The 17,583-nt window shown below is 52.6% G+C and overlaps 7 protein-coding genes across 7 annotated transcripts; 3 read left to right on the forward strand and 4 right to left on the reverse strand.

Annotated features, from left to right (window-relative positions):
* Positions 1-1,215: 1,215 nt before the first annotated feature.
* On the reverse strand, positions 1,216-3,363 carry BO87DRAFT_349613 (protein translocase subunit TIM50). Its single transcript, XM_025621036.1, has 3 exons — positions 2,975-3,363; positions 2,196-2,915; positions 1,216-2,140 (listed from the first exon to the last, which is right to left on the reverse strand). Exons 1-3 carry the CDS (start codon positions 3,218-3,220, stop codon positions 1,550-1,552), a joined length of 1,557 nt encoding a protein of 518 aa, XP_025483952.1. The 5' UTR covers positions 3,221-3,363; the 3' UTR covers positions 1,216-1,549.
* A 175-nt stretch (positions 3,364-3,538) lies between these two features.
* BO87DRAFT_372604 (uncharacterized protein) lies at positions 3,539-5,057 on the forward strand. The gene has a single exon (XM_025622331.1). It carries the CDS (start codon positions 3,958-3,960, stop codon positions 4,906-4,908), a length of 951 nt encoding a protein of 316 aa, XP_025483953.1. The 5' UTR covers positions 3,539-3,957; the 3' UTR covers positions 4,909-5,057.
* A 64-nt stretch (positions 5,058-5,121) lies between these two features.
* Positions 5,122-6,670, reverse strand: BO87DRAFT_372605 (proteasome regulatory particle lid subunit RPN11). Its single transcript, XM_025622332.1, has 4 exons — positions 6,374-6,670; positions 6,040-6,293; positions 5,446-5,981; positions 5,122-5,390 (listed from the first exon to the last, which is right to left on the reverse strand). The coding sequence occupies exons 1-4, from the start codon at positions 6,434-6,436 to the stop codon at positions 5,248-5,250; spliced, it is 996 nt and encodes a 331-aa protein (XP_025483954.1). The 5' UTR covers positions 6,437-6,670; the 3' UTR covers positions 5,122-5,247.
* Positions 6,671-6,792: 122 nt separating this feature from the next.
* rpdA (histone deacetylase RPD3) lies at positions 6,793-9,436 on the forward strand. Its single transcript, XM_025628625.1, has 4 exons — positions 6,793-7,230; positions 7,314-7,614; positions 7,662-8,203; positions 8,252-9,436. The coding sequence occupies exons 1-4, from the start codon at positions 7,036-7,038 to the stop codon at positions 9,272-9,274; spliced, it is 2,061 nt and encodes a 686-aa protein (XP_025483955.1). The 5' UTR covers positions 6,793-7,035; the 3' UTR covers positions 9,275-9,436.
* A 222-nt stretch (positions 9,437-9,658) lies between these two features.
* Positions 9,659-11,114, forward strand: BO87DRAFT_325304 (60S ribosomal protein uL14). The gene is made up of 5 exons (XM_025620102.1): positions 9,659-9,787; positions 10,116-10,166; positions 10,417-10,663; positions 10,738-10,815; positions 10,886-11,114. Exons 1-5 carry the CDS (start codon positions 9,774-9,776, stop codon positions 10,916-10,918), a joined length of 423 nt encoding a protein of 140 aa, XP_025483956.1. The 5' UTR covers positions 9,659-9,773; the 3' UTR covers positions 10,919-11,114.
* A 49-nt stretch (positions 11,115-11,163) lies between these two features.
* On the reverse strand, positions 11,164-13,016 carry BO87DRAFT_372609 (uncharacterized protein). The gene has a single exon (XM_025622333.1). The coding sequence runs from the start codon at positions 12,892-12,894 to the stop codon at positions 11,191-11,193; it is 1,704 nt and encodes a 567-aa protein (XP_025483957.1). The 5' UTR covers positions 12,895-13,016; the 3' UTR covers positions 11,164-11,190.
* Positions 13,017-13,327: 311 nt separating this feature from the next.
* On the reverse strand, positions 13,328-16,482 carry BO87DRAFT_393088 (putative polarized growth protein (Boi2); the record flags this gene model as incomplete). Its single annotated transcript, XM_025625039.1, has 3 exons — positions 13,328-16,113; positions 16,185-16,328; positions 16,425-16,482. 3 exons carry the CDS (start codon positions 16,480-16,482, stop codon positions 13,328-13,330), a joined length of 2,988 nt encoding a protein of 995 aa, XP_025483958.1.
* Positions 16,483-17,583: the final 1,101 nt, after the last annotated feature.

The following is a 17,583-nucleotide window of genomic DNA, read 5'->3' on the forward strand; positions in this document are numbered from 1 at the left end:
ATTATCCTATATAAATTTAATTAGTTTTCAAGTTCTAGATAAGTAGTTATTAAGTACTTAAATACCTCTAGTTCTTGTATATCAAATCCTCCATCAGAATTCATATATAGAAGCTCTTCGAAATCCATAATATTCGAGTACTTAGTAAGTACTTAGTAATTACTTGCCGTTAGACTGTAAATTATGAATTAAAAGAAAAGTTGAAATTCAGCGGGAAGATACAGTAATTATAAAGATCATGCGACTTGTTATTGATGACTAATGCTTGTTTTGATCACGTGTAAAGGGTAAGGATCACGCGACCCTTCCCGTAGGGTCACGCGACCTGTAGCCACTCAATCTGGGGCACATGGTTGGTCGCCCTGACTGACTCAGCTGTGACTGAAATGCTCCCCACAAGTTGTTTTGGCAGATTCAACGGAGTAATCCCAAGGCTTTTTTCGATCGCGCGCGCTTCCAGAAACCCAAGGAGATCACCGAGCCACCAGCGAGGCATACTTGCTTGTACCTTTCAGCCTTCACTGATGGTGTGGGGTGATTTCTTCAATTCAATGACTGTGCACTTATCGGCGCTTCCTGTCTTTTCCCCTCTCCCCTCCCAGCCCCAAAAATTTCCGATGCTGTCCCTCGGTCTTGTGATCTAGCCAAGTCGGACAAGTAGATAACTTGACTAGTGCGAGTACAAAGTACCATACCAAACTTGACAGTTATTTAATTAGCTCATAGACCATATGCAATGAGTTAGACTCGCAATGCTACTAGTAATCGTTGACTTACCATAATCATATAATTACTCATAATAGTTCTATACTATTCGGTAGCAGCACTGTATGCTAATCTATATATCTGATACATCATCATATTGCAGCCAAAGCTTCGATTCTAGAGCACAACTATCCAGCAAGGTCAACGATTAGAATGTAAGTTATTGCCAAGCGCATGCTCACTGTTAGTAGACCTGATGACATACTTGGTAAATCCGAGAGGGTGCTGGTAATGGAAAACGTGCTCAATACCACTGCTCTTATAAGATCCCAAGACTCAATGTAACCATATGGCAACAATCAACAAGGATATTATATTTAGTTTCACTAACCATGGACTCGAATAGCTACAAATGTCACTTGTATTAGTCGCAAACAAATCTTGATAATTATATTGATGATTAATCCCCCAAAAGATAATTACGATAGCTGTACAACTTTAAAGAGAAGACAAAAGTCAAAGATAATGAAGGTTCTTTTAACTTCATTAGTATTTATCAATTTATACACCGCAAAACCAAATACACAACCAAATGCTATTTTACAACGGAGATGAAAACCCGTGATGAATCGCGCAAAAGCCAACGAAATGAAAAGAAGAACAAGAAAAACCCCTCTAATGTGAACCCCACATTCCCGAGACCATCGAGCAGATGGCATCTCGGATATACATTAAATAGCCCAATGAAATTCTTTTTTGGGAAGTAAACAGCGGAAGAGAGAAGAGAAGGTCATTGCGGGCGAGCGCTTCATGCGCCCCGCCGCGTCATCGCTCAAGAAAGCATCTACTGCTGCTTGGGACCAGCACCGAACATGCCGGTGAAAGAGCCCTTCATCATGGCCATCTGCTCCTGGCGGGCCTTCTCCTCCTCCGCGGCCATCTCGGCCAGCCACTTCTCGCCGTTCTCACGGATCTCCTTCTCAATCATCTCGTAGTTCTTCTGGCCACGCTCACGGATCTGGTCCCACAGCATCTTACCTTGGGCCAAGCCCTCCGAGGGGCTCTGCTCACCGTCCAGGGTGCGGGTGGACTTCAGGCCCAGGGCAGAGGCGAAGCTGCCCAGACCACTGCGGGGGCGCTTCTTCTGCTCCTCGGCGAGCTCCTTCTCGAAGCGCTCGCGCATGGCCTTCTCACGCTTGGCAAATTCCACGGGGATCTGGGTGCCCTCGAAGGACTTGATGACGGGACGAACGTCTTCGACGCCCATACCGGCGAGGTATTCGAGGAAGGGAATCATGCCGACGAGGGTCTTGTCCTTGGAGTCACCAAGCCACTTTTCAAGGATGACGGCGTTTTCGGGCTGCAGGCGGGCGTGCTCCTCCTTGGTGTCGATCAAGATCACCTTGGACAGATCACGGTTGAGGTAGGACAGGTCCTAGGTGTCTGGATTAGTCATGACTGGGAGCTAGGTACAGCCAACAGTGACATACCTTGATGTACTCTCCATCCTTGTACTTGGTGGCTTCACGGAACAAGGGCCAGCGGATAATGCGGTAGGGGTCAAGCTTCCGGAGCACCTGGTCGGCCATCATGCTGGGCACGCTGGTAAAGAGGACGAGTTCGTAGTACTGGTTGAGATAGCGGAGGAAGTAGTCGACACCAGGACGCTTGGCCACACGCCATCCATGCTCACGGCTCCACTCGCTGTGCACCAGGAGGTCCTCCAGACTCAGCACAAGGGTGTAAGGCTGACGCATGTTGGGATCCTCATCGGGCAGCAGCTTGGGGAAAGCAGGGTCCTTGTAGTAGCTGGTGATATCGCCCAAGCGGGCCTTGGCACGGTTGTACATGAGTCCGAAGCCCCAACCCGATGGCACATCGGGGTGGGCCTTCTCTTCCTCCTCGGTCTCCCAGTTGCGGCCCAAATAGGCCACACCACCAGCACCTGCCAGCAGGAACAGGACATACATCAGGTTGGCCATGCGAGCGCGCTTGCGATCGAGGGAGGATTCATAGTTGGGAATGTCACGGCCACCATCATCGTAATCTTCCGCACGCGACGGGTCCTCTGTGAGGTTCAGCTTGCTTGGTCCGCGGTTCTTCGAGGCGGCTTCCAATTCTGCGGCAAGGGTGGAGGGAATGCCCTGGGTGAGATCGGGCAGGGGTTTTTGAGGAGCATCATTCTGGGGAGCTGTAGAGCCAGTCTGAGACTGGGAATAAAAAGTGTCAGAAGGTGTGTTGAGATTATCAGCGTCGTCATCAAACTCACGGCTTCGGTGGCCGGTTCAGCCTTGGTATCGAATTCGGCCTGCTCCGCGGAGTAGTCGTTCTGAGAGGGAGCCTTGGGCGACTGTTCCGACTTGGCGGACTTGACGGATTCGGGAAGCTTGTAGGGAGTCTTGGGCTTGGTGGACTTCGCATACCAACGCGAGTGGGCGACGGAGATAGTTGAAGCTCGAACGGTCGAGGTGAGGACGTTCGGCCTCGTCAGAGGCAGTACGGCACGACTAAGCATTATGAAAGTGAAAAGGGCATCTATAGATGAGCGGGAGAAGATGAGAAATACACGCGCCGGAATGAGATCACCACCGACACCAAGGGAGGTAAAAAGAGCACGGTTGGGGTGAAGTGAAGAACAATCAAGAAACAAGAAGCAAGTGGATGATCGGGGCCCAGCAATGCCGGCGGTCTTCGGCGGAAACAGAAAAGTTCACGCACTGACCGTCGGGCGGGGTCACGCAGACCAACAGTGCAGTACTGGAAATTAGTTTAAATACCGGCGCGGAGATGCCTTCCTTTCCTTCCCTTTCTTCTTTTTTCTCACAATTTGAAAGTTGAAACCCAGCTCATAAATTTGACTCATCAGGCCTTTCTCCTCCATGCGTGCCGGGTTGAATTAGGCTGGGGAGACCAATATTCCCACATCCAAGAGCCGCAGCGAAGGGACCCCATGCAGCTGCAGCCCCGTTGGTGGGATATATCCTTCTTGTCCTTCCTTCATAAGTATTAGTGATGGATGCTATATCGTGTCGTATATGTCGTTAATTCTCGACTTCCAGCTCAATGCAACAATGGGATGATTCAGAAAAGAAAAGAACAGAAAAGTTTCCAATCATCCGAGGAGTTCACTCTCTAAAAGATCCTCATTTGTATCGTGGCGTATATCTCTTCTCTTCAATCTAGATCCGTTTGAGCGCAGTTTTTTTTTCTCCCTCTCTTGCCTCTTCAACCTTCCACCCCCTACACACAAAAATGACCAACATGAACTCCCTCTCCCAAGCACTGGAAAAAGTCCGCTTGGACAACAAATCCACCACTGGCAAAACCGTCAAAGGCAAGCCCATCAAGAAACAACGTACGAAGAAACCCCCCATCGTACCCTTCCGCTTCTTCGACCTTCCCTCCGAAATCCGTCTACGCGTCTATCACTTCGTGCTCTTCACCCCGAAACGCGGACGTAACCCGCGCCTAACAGGCAGCGTGGGCGCCTCGTCGAAGAAAAACCCTCCTATCTCCCCCACCTCCCACCGAGTCGCGCTATTCCTGACCTCATGGCGCATGCACGATGAAGCTTCAGACTATTTCTACTCCACCCAAGTATTCCGTCTCTTCCACCTCCAGGACTACTCGCGTATGCCAACCATCCGGGCCATACCCCCGCGGTACCGTCCCTCCATCGCCACAGTCGAGCTGATTCTCGGATCGAGCTGGACAGCGCCACCGAGCGAATGGACCATCACACGCAGTCTGGGACTGGAGGAGATGGAGCGGATGCGCACGTTCAAAGTCTTCGTCGAAGTGGATCCATCGCATCCGGTGTTCGAGGGGTTTCGCATCTCAAAGGACTATTATACGGATTTTGCGGGCGATCTGCTCAAGGGTGTCCTGGAGAGGTTGCCGAATCTGGAATACGTGGAGTTTGATGGCTGGCCATCTGTACGGAAGAGCGGTGCTCTGATGAAGAGACTGATGCATGAGGTCAGGTCGGCCGGGATAAAGATTGCGTGGGGCCCCGAACGGGGGTGGACGGATTATGATGGGGAAGAGTTTAGTGAAGATGCGTATGGTGTTATCGCGCATGAGAAGAAAATGCAGGAAAAGGCTCGTCGGAAGAAGGAGTTAGAGGAGGCGCAGGAATTCGCCAGGTTGCATGGCCTGCCGCCGCCGCCACTTCCGTTGTTCAATCCGTACCTCGATTATTGAGATGTGATCATGATGTGATGGGTTTGGGTCTTCATTTGGCATGATATGATATTGCGGCCTTGCGGGAGTTTAGATCGGTTGCTTTCACTGGGATTGCTTATATAGTTAGATGCACATATACTTATACATAGATTTTTTAGACAATAAAGTGCACACTTTTTGTTGTTATTTTATTCAAATCACTTGGTGTTGTTACTACTGGTGATTATATACCGGGTTGATACATATAACGTCATTCATTGATGTGTCTGCCAAGACCAGATGACCGTCCTGTACATGAAACCTGAGTTCAGGGAGTCTGAAATGGCATTAGGAAATATATGTTATGGTATGGTTGCTCTATAGTTCCTCATCAACCTCCATGCCGGTGCCATTCTCCTTGCCATTTGATTGCCGTGCCACCGAGGCCTCCTTGTCAATCATCTGCCGCGAGACGGCTACGATGTTGTCCTCAATCAACTGCTGGCTCACATCTTCGATGTCTGCAGAAAATCTGATCAGTAACAAAATAACAAATCGTGCAAGCGATAAACTTACGCTTCTTGGGGTCGACCTTGCCGACGTATCTGGTCGTAAGCTGGTCCTTGGTGAGCGTGGTCTCCTCCTTGACCCGCTTCTCATAGCCCTCGGCGAGGCTGACGAGCTGCTTCATGCGCTCAACGTTGTGCTCTCCCTCCTCGTGGAAGTCCTTCATCTGCAGCGCCTCCGTCCAGACGTGCTTGTGCAGGTTCATCAGCATGTTCTCCTCGAGACCGGTCTTGCGGTAGTCGATGGCAATGCTGTAGTAGTGGCGGTTGAGACCGTGGATGAGGGCCTGGATGGACGGCTTATTCAGATGACCCAAGTTGGATGTTGTTTGGCGGGGCTCCTGGCCCATGACGACGGTCTGTGGTTGGATGAGACGGAAGGCATCAATGACGACCTTGCCCTTGACGGACTGGATGGGGTCGACGACCACGGCAACGGCGCGGGGAGTGAGCTGTTCAAAGGATTGCTGAGTGTTGATATCGACGGACGAAAGCCAGCAGCCGAAACCAGGATGCGAGTGGTACCAGCCAACAACGGTCTCTGGTCTATAGCATGATGCGTTAGGATGAGCCGGGTAGTTCGCGGGATACTTTTCGAGCTTACCGTCCAGTCTGCCTCAGCATGTCCATCATCTTCGTTTGGAAAACAGGGTCCACGGCTTCGACACTGACACCAGTACCACTTTGAGGCATGGCGAAAACGTCGACTACCCTGACTGTGTACTCGTCCACGAACTCTCCCAGCATCAGACCCATGACTTCCATGGGCACACCAGCCCGACCGTGTCTTAGCATCTTCAGCAGAGCGAGCGATGAGATGTGGACGGTTTCGGAGTTATCGATGAGGTTGGGGATATCCTGTACCTTCATTAGCCCATAGCCCCAAACCCTCTGAAGATACGAGTGCCATGTCCGCTGCTCGTCTAAGTGTTACTCACTCCATTATTCCCTCCAACGCCCATGCCCTGGGCTGCTTGGAGCATGCGATGCAAACGATCCATAGTGGAGACGGGGGGTTGATTGAGTGTTAGTTATGTAGATGAGACCAGGATGACTTCCTACGCGGAAGCTCCAATCGGAAGGTTGAGTGGGGGTATCAGAGCAAATTCAGTGATTGGAAAAGCTCAGATGTTATATAGGCAAAGGGGATGCTCGAGCCGGTTCCGATGGAACAGTAAGCGAGGTTAGACAAAAGCTGAAGATGGGAAGCAGGTGGTGATGGAGGCGCAACTGGGGCGTGTGTAAGTAGTGACGGTCGAGCTTCCCAAGAAGCCTGACGAAGGCGGTGGAGCAGCTTGGGGTTCCGCCTTTGCGTCTCCCTTCGCTTCCTTTCGGTCCCCATCACTTATTGTCCGCCCCCGGCCATTGCGAATGTACTCCATTAGTGCCACTCTGTGAGAGTTATTCGACTGACTCACGTATAGGGCGCTTTATCTGTCCTATTCAGTATATCTCTTGTCTATCTGATTGTGCTTTTCCTGTTTACCTCTCGATTTGACGCTCAAATACACCACCCCGAGAATTCACCGCGCTGAAGCGACATTCCTACACATTGGTCTGAGTGAGGATTCGCCGTGTGCCTCGCACAGTGACCTTCGACATGAGTAACTCACTCGCGCCTTTGGATCCCATTACCAATGGGTCGGCGGATCGCAATAAGAAAGTCGCCTATTTCTACGATTCCGACGTGGGAAACTATGCCTATGTTTCGGGACACCCGATGAAGCCTCATCGCATAAGGATGGCTCACAGTTTGGTCATGAACTATGGCCTTTATAAGAAGATGGAGATATACGTAAGTGATTATGGATGATAACTATTGGATCTTCACAGGGTTTCTGCGACGTCTTTTGGAAGTAGCGCTGACGCAGTCTACAGCGGGCGAAGCCGGCCTCGAAATATGAAATGACCCAGTTCCACACGGATGAGTATATCGACTTCCTTTCGAAGGTTACACCGGACAATATGGACTCCTTCGCGAAGGAGCAGAGCAAGTACAATGTCGGAGACGATTGTCCCGTTTTCGATGGGCTCTTCGAGTTTTGCGGTATCAGCGCGGGTGGTAGTATGGAGGGTGCCGCTCGGCTTAACCGCAACAAGTGTGACATTGCCGTTAACTGGGCCGGTGGTCTTCACCACGCGAAGAAAAGTGAAGCAAGTGGATTCTGTTATGTAAATGGTAAGGTTTGCGGTATCCTATTCTGGGCCTTGGCTGACGAAACACAGACATCGTTCTGGGTATCCTGGAGCTGCTACGATTCAAGCAGCGCGTGCTCTACGTTGATATTGATGTCCACCACGGAGATGGTGTTGAGGAGGCATTCTACACGACTGACCGTGTGATGACGGTGTCCTTCCACAAGTACGGCGAGTACTTCCCAGGTACGGGTGAGCTGCGCGATATCGGAGTGGGTCAGGGCAAGCACTATGCCGTCAACTTCCCTCTCCGCGATGGCATTGATGACATCTCCTACAAGAGCATCTTTGAGCCCGTTATTAAGAGCGTTATGGAATGGTACCGACCCGAAGCGGTGGTCTTGCAGTGTGGTGGCGACAGTCTTTCGGGCGACCGTCTCGGATGCTTCAACCTCAGTATGCGGGGCCACGCGAACTGTGTGAACTTTGTGAAGAGCTTTAACCTGCCCACCATGATTCTCGGCGGTGGTGGTTATACGATGCGAAATGTGGCACGTACTTGGGCCTTCGAAACCGGTATTCTCGTTGGTGACACCCTTGGGGCAGAGCTTCCTTACAACGATTACTACGAGGTAGGTTATAGTTTCTAGGCGATGACTATGCACAGCTAACAGACTTAGTACTTCGCACCTGACTACGAGCTGGATGTACGTCCGTCTAACATGGACAATGCCAACACGAAGGAGTACCTGGACAAGATCCGCACACAGGTTGTGGAGAACCTCAAGCGGACCGCCTTTGCGCCCTCCGTGCAGATGACCGAGGTGCCACGAGAGCCTCTCGTGGAGGGCATGGACGACGAGGCAGATGCCATCTTGGACGATCTAGACGAGGACGAGAACAAGGACAAGCGCTTCACCAAGCGGCGCTTCGATCAGTACATTGAGAAGCCCGGGGAGCTTAGCGACAGTGACGACGAGGAGCTGGCTGGGGCCAACGGTGTCCGGCGGCAACCCAACGCGCTTAAGCGGAGAAACCAGGTCAACTATCGGAATCTCGATGTGAACGATTCGGGGCTGGAGAGCGGCATGGCTACGCCACAGGACGCATCCTCCATTCCTGACGATGATATGGATACGACTGGTGATGCGAAGATGACCGAGGCTCCGGAGCCGGAGACTGAGGCGCAAGCCACCTCCTCTGCGGCCGATGCGCCGTCCCGAGCAGATGAAGCCTCCGCGACAGAGCAGACAGAGATGGCAGTGGATGGACCAGAAACGACGGCAGCATCGGCGCCGATCTCCCGGCAACCGTCTCCCAAGCCTCAGGACGAAGACACCGCGATGGTAGATGCGGGCGAGGCCGCACCGGAAACCGAGAAATCCGAAGCTGCGCCTGAAGGCGCGGCTGAAGAAGAAGAGAAGAAGCCCAACGAGGAGACCCCTGCGGCTGACAAGCCAGCTACGGAAGAGACGCCTGTCGCAAAAGACGAGTCACCTGCGAAAGAGACAACTGAGGCAGCCGATACGGCAGAAGCGGAGACCAAGCCTGCGGAGGCCAGTGAGCCGAGCGAGACCAAGGACAAGACACCAGAGGCAGCCAAGGACGAGTCGGGTGAGGCTAAATCAAAGGAGCCCAGTGCGGAAGCCGAAGGAGCAACAGAAGCCGAGAAGACCGAGGAAGCAAGCAAGACCGAGGAGTGAAGCTGAGCGAGCAAGATGGGAACAAACGAACGACTGGCGCAAAGGCACGGGCGGATGGTGTTTGGGAACGAATTGATTTCTTACCATATTATTATTACATATTTGAGAGCATGAATGCCTAGTATTTTTAGAGCAGATTCAATAACGTGTATTTACCAATGTATTCCATATTGAGAAAACTACTACAACTGTCACCCCAGATAAGAAGTACGATAGTTGGTTATCAAAGATAACTAGTTAGTCTAGACATCCTGACTCATCCCTGACTAATCCACCCTAACTGCATCGAGACTAGCTCTAGGGCAACCCTCTATCCGCATAAACCAACCAATGGGAGAGCACTGCCAAGATTTTACCCACGACGCACACTAAGCGAGAAGCAAATCGAAACCCGCGACCAACTCTCTGAATCCGACGACACCCCCCGTTTCGACCGTCCGTCCGTCCCCCTTCCCTTGTCGCCCAGTTTTAATCCGACAACCCTAGATACACAGCCAAGATGTCTGCGAGAGGGTGAGTAATTCTTTTTCGTTGTTGGGAGATGTGTGGGAAAGAGAGACAGAGAGAGGAAGGAATCCGGACCGGAGATATTGAACAGCTGCGGGAATGAGATGAGATGAGAGGAGATAGGGATAGGATGAAGTGCTGGCTGGAGATTTCGACTCGAAATTACACGGTCGGATCATGTTCGATATGCGACACATACGACATTGAAAAGAGGCGGAATGAATGAATGAAAGTCCGGGAAAGAGCTGGAATACATCTATGGAGATGGAGGAGGGATTTTGATATACATGGGATACAAGGGGAATGATGAAAGCTAACAAAATATCTTCAACAGACGCGGTGGTGCCTCCGGCAACAAGCTCAAGATGACCCTCGGTCTGCCTTGGTATGTCAACTCCAAATTTCTTTTCCGTTCCAATCAATACACGCACCCATCTTCGAGAGAAATATGCGATTCGATACAAAATCAAATCAATCAATCTCGACAACAATCTTTGATTCGAAACTCGAACAATATACACACAATACCCCCACTCGATATCACACCCCAACACCATGATATACAACCTACACAACGGACTCGAACACAAATGAAAGAAGAATGAACACAGCTAATCAATATTTTCTGCCTACAGCGGCGCCGTTCTCAACTGCTGCGACAACTCCGGTGCTCGCAACCTGTACATCATCTCCGTCAAGGGTATCGGTGCTCGCCTGAACCGTCTCCCCGCTGCCGGTGTCGGTGACATGGTCATGGCCACCGTCAAGAAGGGAAAGCCTGAGCTCCGTAAGAAGGTCATGCCCGCTGTTGTTGTCCGTCAAAGCAAGCCCTGGAGACGCCCCGACGGTATCTACCTCTACTTCGAGGACAACGCTGGTGTTGTACGTACCCTTGTCCCATATTTCCGCCATGTGGTGAAGAATTGTGGCATATAGATACTAATGATTGAATCTAGATCGTCAACGCCAAGGGTGAGATGAAGGGTTCCGCTATCACCGGTCCCGTTGGTAAGGAGGCTGCTGAGCTTTGGCCTGTAAGTCATCCTTCTTCTTCATCCCTAGTATATCAGCTAGTGGGGAAAAACATGCTAATTAGTTATCTAGCGTATTGCCTCCAACTCCGGTGTTGTCATGTAAAATGTGTTAAACCTGGAATTTGGAGCAAGAAAGAAAAAAAAGCGATACCAAGGGCTTCTAGAACAAAGGGGGTGGTACCGGTTTTTTTTTTTTAGTATGACCTAAGAACATTCTAAAAATGAAAAGGATTCATAAAAAATTTAAACCTGTCCACCTTTTTCTCTCCTATTTGATTCATGATGTAATTGTAGATTTTATGTCTTTATGATATGAATTGATTGATCGGATGATCTATATAGATTCAGTGTTACTATAACTAGTATGTATGTAAGTTATTGCTTTTTGATCTTCTTATCCGCTCTGGCGGTATCCTTTCCAGCAGAGACACCAGTACCAGCTCCAATGATACTCGATCCGATATACAGTACCACCAATCCCAAAGTAATCACATCGACTACATGCACAGCCCACCAAAGATGCTGCACGCCTGCGGCGCACATCTGGATCTCGTACTTCCATTCCGTACCGGTGTACCACACCGACAGGAGTCCGGCGTAGCCTCCGTATTCTCCCATCATGGAGCGCATAGTCACTTCCCGGATGGCGGGGACGCCCAGGTCCCCTTCTCTTGTGATGCCGTGTTGATAGCGCAGGGCATCCCATTCCCAGCCAGGTGCGTCACCGTCACCCTCGTTCTTGTCATCGCCATCTACCTCAGCAACAGTGCGATTCACGAAATGCACCACATCACAGCCCGTATGATCGTGGCCCGTAAGAATAAGGCCCTTCCTCCCCCAACCATTTCCGGGGACGGTGTCGTCCCCACTCATCCCGAAAATGCCCTCAAGGACAGCATTAGCGCTGGCGTACTGGCTTAGGTGGTTCTGTTCTTTGAGGCCGCCGGCGTAGAAGCGCGGGTTGCCGGCGGCGTCGCCCTTGGAGTCGTCGTCATCGTGGAAGGCGAAGAAGGGGGCGTCAGTGCAGATTCCTTCTTTCTTGTGGAGGGGGAGATGGGTTAGGAGGAGAGTGAAGGTTTGCCCGCGCGGAGATGAAGTGACGGATGGGCTTCGCTCTTCTAGTAGACTGTTTAGGTATTCGTATGTGGCTGATTGGACTTCGGGGCTCAGGGCGGGGGTGTCTAGGACGAGACTGTTGAGGTTGATGAGGTGGATGGTCGGAACTGTTTCCTCTCCCTCTTTGCCTTCTTCAGAAGAAGGTAAGGTGAATTTGATATCCCAATCTCCCCTTCCAAACACCCTCTCGAACCTTTCAATTCGCGATGGACTCGCATCCCCCGCATACCCGACATCGTGGTTCCCCACGACATTCACAACCCTCTTTGCCCACTCTCCATTATCAGTTCCCAGCACCTCCGTCCCCATCTCCCCGGTAATATCATCATCCACCCGCACACCACCGCGGAACGCCCGTTCCCAGTATCTCCGACCCCGTTCGTCAAACTCCCCGTCACTCACCCATTGGCTCCCCACTAGATCTCCCAGCACGGTGACATGCGACGGCGCACTCCACCAGTGCATCGTGCGGTAGATATGCGCCAGGTAGTAGTCATTTCCGAGAAGGTCAAGGCGCTTGCGCGCGGCGCGAAATGCGCGGGGGAGATCGGTGGAGACGAGGGAGCGGAGGACAGAGCGGAGGGTGTATAGGGTGGCGGATGGGGGTTTTGTGCGGAGTGAGGAGGACAGGTCGGCGTAGTAGTTGGAGAGTTTAGCGGGGAGTTGATCGTGGGGTTTGGGGAGGGAGGTGTCGCCTTCTAGTTGGGGGTCGGCGAGAACGAGGAGGCGGAAGATGGGAAAGGTCGCAGATGAAGGAGGCGAGGGGGAGACGTGGTGACGGAGGGTAGAGAGGAAGGATGGAGAGAGGTGTGGAAGCGAAAGATGAGAGGAGGTAGAGTCCTCTGGCAGAGGGAATGCGCAGCCATGAAAGACAGGATAAAGATAGAGATAGACAGTGCTGGTCAGGGCCAGCGGGAGGAGGATGGCCAGCGCGTGGCGGAGGAGAAGGCGGAGGAGGGACATGGGGAGAACCGCATCGATGGAGAAAAGGAGTGACTGGAATAGGAATAAATGAAAGAAAGAATAGAATAGAACAGAAATAAACCAAGGAGAGTAAACGGGGTTGAACGCGCTCAATCAAGCCATCATCGTGTGGATTGTGAGAAGTAGAAGAAGAAGAAGAAGCGAGGATGAAACGGCGGTGATCAGTGACGCGGCCCGCCGATCCCCGTCGCTTATACTGCTTAGAGAAATATAATGATAAAGACTTCACATTCAACATTCACATCCATATTACATCCTACATAGTAGACAGACAGACAGGCAAATAGGTAGACTCGTTCACATATGAAAACATTCAAGCGGGGTATATCACATAAAACGCCAACCAGGCTGCGGTAAAAAGCAATACATCACACATGTAAGCAAATCAATCAATCAATCAATCCTCCATAAATTACTGCGAGTTCCGCTGCAACCCAGGAACTGACACCTCGTCCATCGCGACCGGACTCGCCGATCGATGCTCCTCCGCATCCACATATACCGGCTCTGTCTCCGGATCCATGGACACCCCCTGGATTAACAGCCCTTGGCGATCTTGCTCCAGATCCGTCAAGCCGTCCTGTGCCTCCGTCTCTGTCTCGGGAGGAGCCACATCCGCTGTATTAGGCGATCCAGTCATCAGCGCTGGAGGACGTTGGTTCATCAGCCGCGCCTCCTTGAGACTGATCGTACGCTGCTTGTTCGTTGTCTCCACCGGCAGCGCCATGTCCCGCTCAATCGTCGCCTTCATCAACGCCGCCATCCACAGTCGACCCTCCTGCACGTTGTCAACTTGGAAGTAATGGATGGCTGGCTTAGTAAACTGAACAGTCCGTGATGTTCCTGACTTTGGCGGCACCAGCTTGAAGAAGAACGGCCCTTCACCAGCTCCCTTGGTCGCCCGAAGGGCCTCTGCTGCAGCCTTATCGGAGGAAGCTCCATCCCCCTGGCTCAACTGACTGGCCGGAGTCGGCGATGCGGTCGATCCCGTGATGGTGGCATGGAGGGCCACAATGGGATCATTGTCTGCGCGCAACACTCGATGAGCAGTTATGTCAATTAAGCCACGCTCCTCCGTGTCCTGTTCCGAATAGTAGTACGACAGACGCCGCCCCCGCAGGACAAACAGACGGGGTTTCCACGTCGTCATCAGGTTGGAAGACCGCTTCTTCATCCACCCGAAGTAATCGCATCCGACCATCTGCTCCTGTGGCGACTTCTTCTCCAGCCCGCGGATATACGCGCTCGTGTCTTTCTTGGACTTGACACCCGCCTTGACGGACGGCCGGGATCGAGGCCACAGGCCACCCTCAGCGGTCTTGTTAGACCCATCGGTGCTGTGTCGCTCCGAGCTCTTGGACGTCGAAGGGGTGGTCGACCCGGTCCGCGCCGACGGATCGTTGTCCCGAACGGGAGAGGCCGGCGGCGGCGTCGACGTATCAATTCCCTTCGGCGCCACGTCAGACGAAGCACGAATTCCCATGGCACGCCGGAATTTCGGTCCCGCACCCTTGAGCTGAGGCAAAGGTACCCCGGACGAGCGCGAGGAATCGCTGTCGGACTTGCCAAACAGCGGACCAAACAAGCCTAACGCACCGCTGGGCCGATCCTCCACTGCGGAAGCGGGCGCTGATTGCTGTCCTCGGCGGTCAACGATGCGAGTGCTCAGACTGCGGAGACGGCCCTTGGGCACCGGGCTGGTGTGCGATTTGGCCGGAGGGTTCATCTGCTTGACAGACTCCCGAATCGAGTCCATGCTGCCGATGCGCGAATGGCGCTTGCCGACGCGGAGCTGGTCATTCGTCATGTTGGATGCCCGAGAGTCCGCACTGCCCGCAGCAGATTGACGTTTCTGTAGGCGCCGGTTCTTGCGCATGTCTCCCTCGGGCCCCGAGAAGTAGCCCCGGTCCAATTCGTCGGTGACGGAGACAGCTGGATCAGACCCATTCGAGTTGGAGGGGCGGTGACTCAACTGGGAAAAGAAACCCATGTCCTGCGGATGAGACGTGCCGGCTGCAGTTCCAGGGCGAGGAGGCAGCCGCTGAGCGCCGCTGGCCAAAGTCCAGCCGCGATCGAACGAACTGCGCTTGCCGATGCCTGGCGACCCTTCCAGAGCACCCGAGTACCGGTTCGTCGTGTCGATGGACGAGTGGCGTCGGGAGTGGTTGATTTCGCGGATGGAAGCAGCCGATGGTCGGCGAGAATGGCTCACGTAGTTGGGTGTCTGCGGTGTGATCGGCGAGCTGGTGTTGCTCTGCATACTGCTGCTGACCAGGCGGGGGTGCTGAGTGCCGCTCGACCCTCGCAGCGTCGGGATCCTGGGCAGGAGCGGGCCGGTATGGCTGGCGCGACTGAGTGTCCGTTCCTCTGGAGGAGCGGGAACAGCAGCCACTGAACCGCGAGGGTGGTGTTGAGACGAGGATTTGACACCCTTGATCTCATCCTGGAATGCTCGAATTTTGTGCCAGGTCTTCAAACGCCGCCCCATGACGCCAAAATCAAACTCCTTCATGAAGATAAAGTCCTGGTTCATGTCAAGTAAGACATCGCCCGTGATCTCCTGATCCTCAAAGATGCCGCAGTGCTTGTCCTCGATACCCCATTGCCGCAACTGCTTGGCCGTTTCTGCAGGCGTCCACTGCCGGACCTGCTCTTCACGCGGCTGGTTCTCTTCTTCCTCATCGGTTTCGTGCCCATTGATATACGACATCCGGTGCTCGAAGTGGCTACTGTACTCGCTGGCCGAGTCGTTCATGTGCTTGGATTCCTGACCAGCCACACTATGGCGCGGCGTGCTCAGATCGGTGATGTGCTCGTCGATCACGCTAAGCGTCTCGTTCATGACGGGACTGTCCTGGCCATTGGCATGGTGGCCGTCCATGGTCTGTCGGATTGACTGTTGGATATCGATGCTCATAGTGGAGGTTGGTAGAGGAGAGGAACTGGAGCGGTTCTGCTGTTTCGGAGAAAGCGCTGGGGCGACAGGACCCCCTTGCAATTCTGGAGCCCGCAGGTCCGAGGCACTGGTATGGCGAGAAACATGCGGGGTGGATTCGCCGCTCTGGGGAAATGAGAAGGAGTCTGTGGCTTCCAACTGGCTCGATTCGGAATCCGTCCCGGCCTCTGAGGCCAGTGCGGTCATGCCATCGGCATCTAGCCGCTGTCTGGTGGGAATCCTCGGGGCAGTAGTGGTGTAAACTGGAACAGAAACAGAAGTTTCCAGTCAGTCACATGCGGTCGTGCGGATTATAAGCGCTCAAGTTTCATACCTCCTGGGAAAAGACCAGTTGAGCCCGTATTCAAATCCTTGCCTAGGTACCACCCATCTCCAAACCCATCATCCAGCTCCACGAGCTCAATTTTCTCTCCGCGGCGCAGGGTCAGTTCATCAGGGCCACGCGCATCGAAATCATCTGGCACAAATGGTTAGCAAACCAACCGGAATGAAGATAGACAGGGCGGGGGTCGCACACAGCGACCGAGATAGGGAGCAAGAAATTGCTACTTACGAACGACGAGAAGCAGGTTGCCAGGCGTTACCCCACGAGGAGGCGTTGTGAGAGCCATTGTGTACCCTCAGGTAGTGGTCGAGGATCGCGAGAAAGTGGAAGCGAGGATGTGACGGAAGGGGGGAATGACGAAAGGGAGGCCGGTTAAAGCGCCCAAGTGGGGGGAAGCAAGCAAGAGAGCGACAACACAGATGGGAGGGGAGGAATTGCGCCGGACATGGGGCAAGCCGCCCTCCCGGGTAAATTTATAAAAGCAGAATTGGGGACGGAGATGAATGAATGAGAGGCGATCCAAGTCCAGAGAATGGAGGTTGGGTCAGAGGAATGTGACTAGACAAAGTTAAAGATTGACGGGGGAAGGGCGGAAAGGAATCTGGCACGCGGCGAAGCGAAGATGGAGTAAAGTAAATGAGGAAGAACAGGTAATGGGGTTCCGGATTTTAGCTAATCGATGGAAGTGGAAGGAGGAGAAGTAGATAGTGGGTGGATAGTGGATGATAGTGGATAGTAGGAGGAGGGTGTATGTTGAACAAAGCTTCCGTCGACGAGGGTTTCGAAGGATTAATTAAATGAAGATGGCCAGAGCTTCTTCGGTGAGGATTGATGCAGCGCTGCGAAGCAGGCTTTGGCAGGGCGATTCGCGGTCTGACGTGTAGACGACGACGACGACGACGAAGACGAAGGCCGAGGAAAGGGAGAGAGGGAGTACAGAAGAGTACTAAGTAGCTGTAGCGAGGATGGACAACCGCAGCAGGTGAAGCCGATAATAAGACAGCGACGATCCCCGCCGGTCTGAACTGCAACCCGCAAAGCAAATCAGATCACGGCCGCAGACTTGCAGGCGCTAACAAAGGCGGCTAGTTTTTGGGGTGGATCGGTTTGGAAAGGTTGATGTATCCGAGAGAGGGAGGAAGAGAGGAAAGGAGATAGATAGATAGATAGAGATGAAATGAAGTAAAGAAAAAAGGAAAAAGGGAAAAAAGAGTTCAGAGTATGAGTGAAGGGAAAGGGAGAGAGAGAGAGAGAGAAAAGTCTCGATGCAAAGTAAACCATGGAAGCGGGGGATACGGACAACCAAATAAATATCAAATCGTTACCGGTTTGGGCAGAACCAGAACCAGAACATTATTATTATATTATGGACTACTAAACGACCACC

The sequence above is a fragment of the Aspergillus neoniger genome (assembly GCF_003184625.1).
Source record: "Aspergillus neoniger CBS 115656 unplaced genomic scaffold BO87scaffold_3, whole genome shotgun sequence".
Lineage (NCBI taxonomy): Eukaryota > Fungi > Ascomycota > Eurotiomycetes > Eurotiales > Aspergillaceae > Aspergillus > Aspergillus neoniger.

What these genes read in the sequence shown, in the direction of transcription:
- rpdA (XM_025628625.1), top strand. Translation starts at nt 7,036, where the DNA reads ATGAGTAACTCACTCGCGCCTTTGGATCCCATTACCAATGGGTCGGCG. An exon ending in ATAAGAAGATGGAGATATAC is followed by an intron (nt 7,231 to 7,313) that starts GTAAGTGATTAT and finishes CGCAGTCTACAG; the next exon opens with CGGGCGAAGCCGGCCTCGAA. An exon ending in TGGATTCTGTTATGTAAATG is followed by an intron (nt 7,615 to 7,661) that starts GTAAGGTTTGCG and finishes GACGAAACACAG; the next exon opens with ACATCGTTCTGGGTATCCTG.
- BO87DRAFT_372604 (XM_025622331.1), top strand. Translation starts at nt 3,958, where the DNA reads ATGACCAACATGAACTCCCTCTCCCAAGCACTGGAAAAAGTCCGCTTG.
- BO87DRAFT_349613 (XM_025621036.1), bottom strand. Translation starts at nt 3,220, where the DNA reads ATGCTTAGTCGTGCCGTACTGCCTCTGACGAGGCCGAACGTCCTCACC. An exon ending in CTGAACCGGCCACCGAAGCC is followed by an intron (nt 2,916 to 2,974) that starts GTGAGTTTGATG and finishes TTTTATTCCCAG; the next exon opens with TCTCAGACTGGCTCTACAGC. An exon ending in AGGATGGAGAGTACATCAAG is followed by an intron (nt 2,141 to 2,195) that starts GTATGTCACTGT and finishes CCAGACACCTAG; the next exon opens with GACCTGTCCTACCTCAACCG.
- BO87DRAFT_372605 (XM_025622332.1), bottom strand. Translation starts at nt 6,436, where the DNA reads ATGGATCGTTTGCATCGCATGCTCCAAGCAGCCCAGGGCATGGGCGTT. An exon ending in GCGTTGGAGGGAATAATGGA is followed by an intron (nt 6,294 to 6,373) that starts GTGAGTAACACT and finishes ATGAAGGTACAG; the next exon opens with GATATCCCCAACCTCATCGA. An exon ending in ATGCTGAGGCAGACTGGACG is followed by an intron (nt 5,982 to 6,039) that starts GTAAGCTCGAAA and finishes ATCATGCTATAG; the next exon opens with ACCAGAGACCGTTGTTGGCT.
- BO87DRAFT_372609 (XM_025622333.1), bottom strand. Translation starts at nt 12,894, where the DNA reads ATGTCCCTCCTCCGCCTTCTCCTCCGCCACGCGCTGGCCATCCTCCTC.
- BO87DRAFT_325304 (XM_025620102.1), top strand. An exon ending in ATGACCCTCGGTCTGCCTTG is followed by an intron (nt 10,167 to 10,416) that starts GTATGTCAACTC and finishes TTCTGCCTACAG; the next exon opens with CGGCGCCGTTCTCAACTGCT. An exon ending in AGGCTGCTGAGCTTTGGCCT is followed by an intron (nt 10,816 to 10,885) that starts GTAAGTCATCCT and finishes TTAGTTATCTAG; the next exon opens with CGTATTGCCTCCAACTCCGG.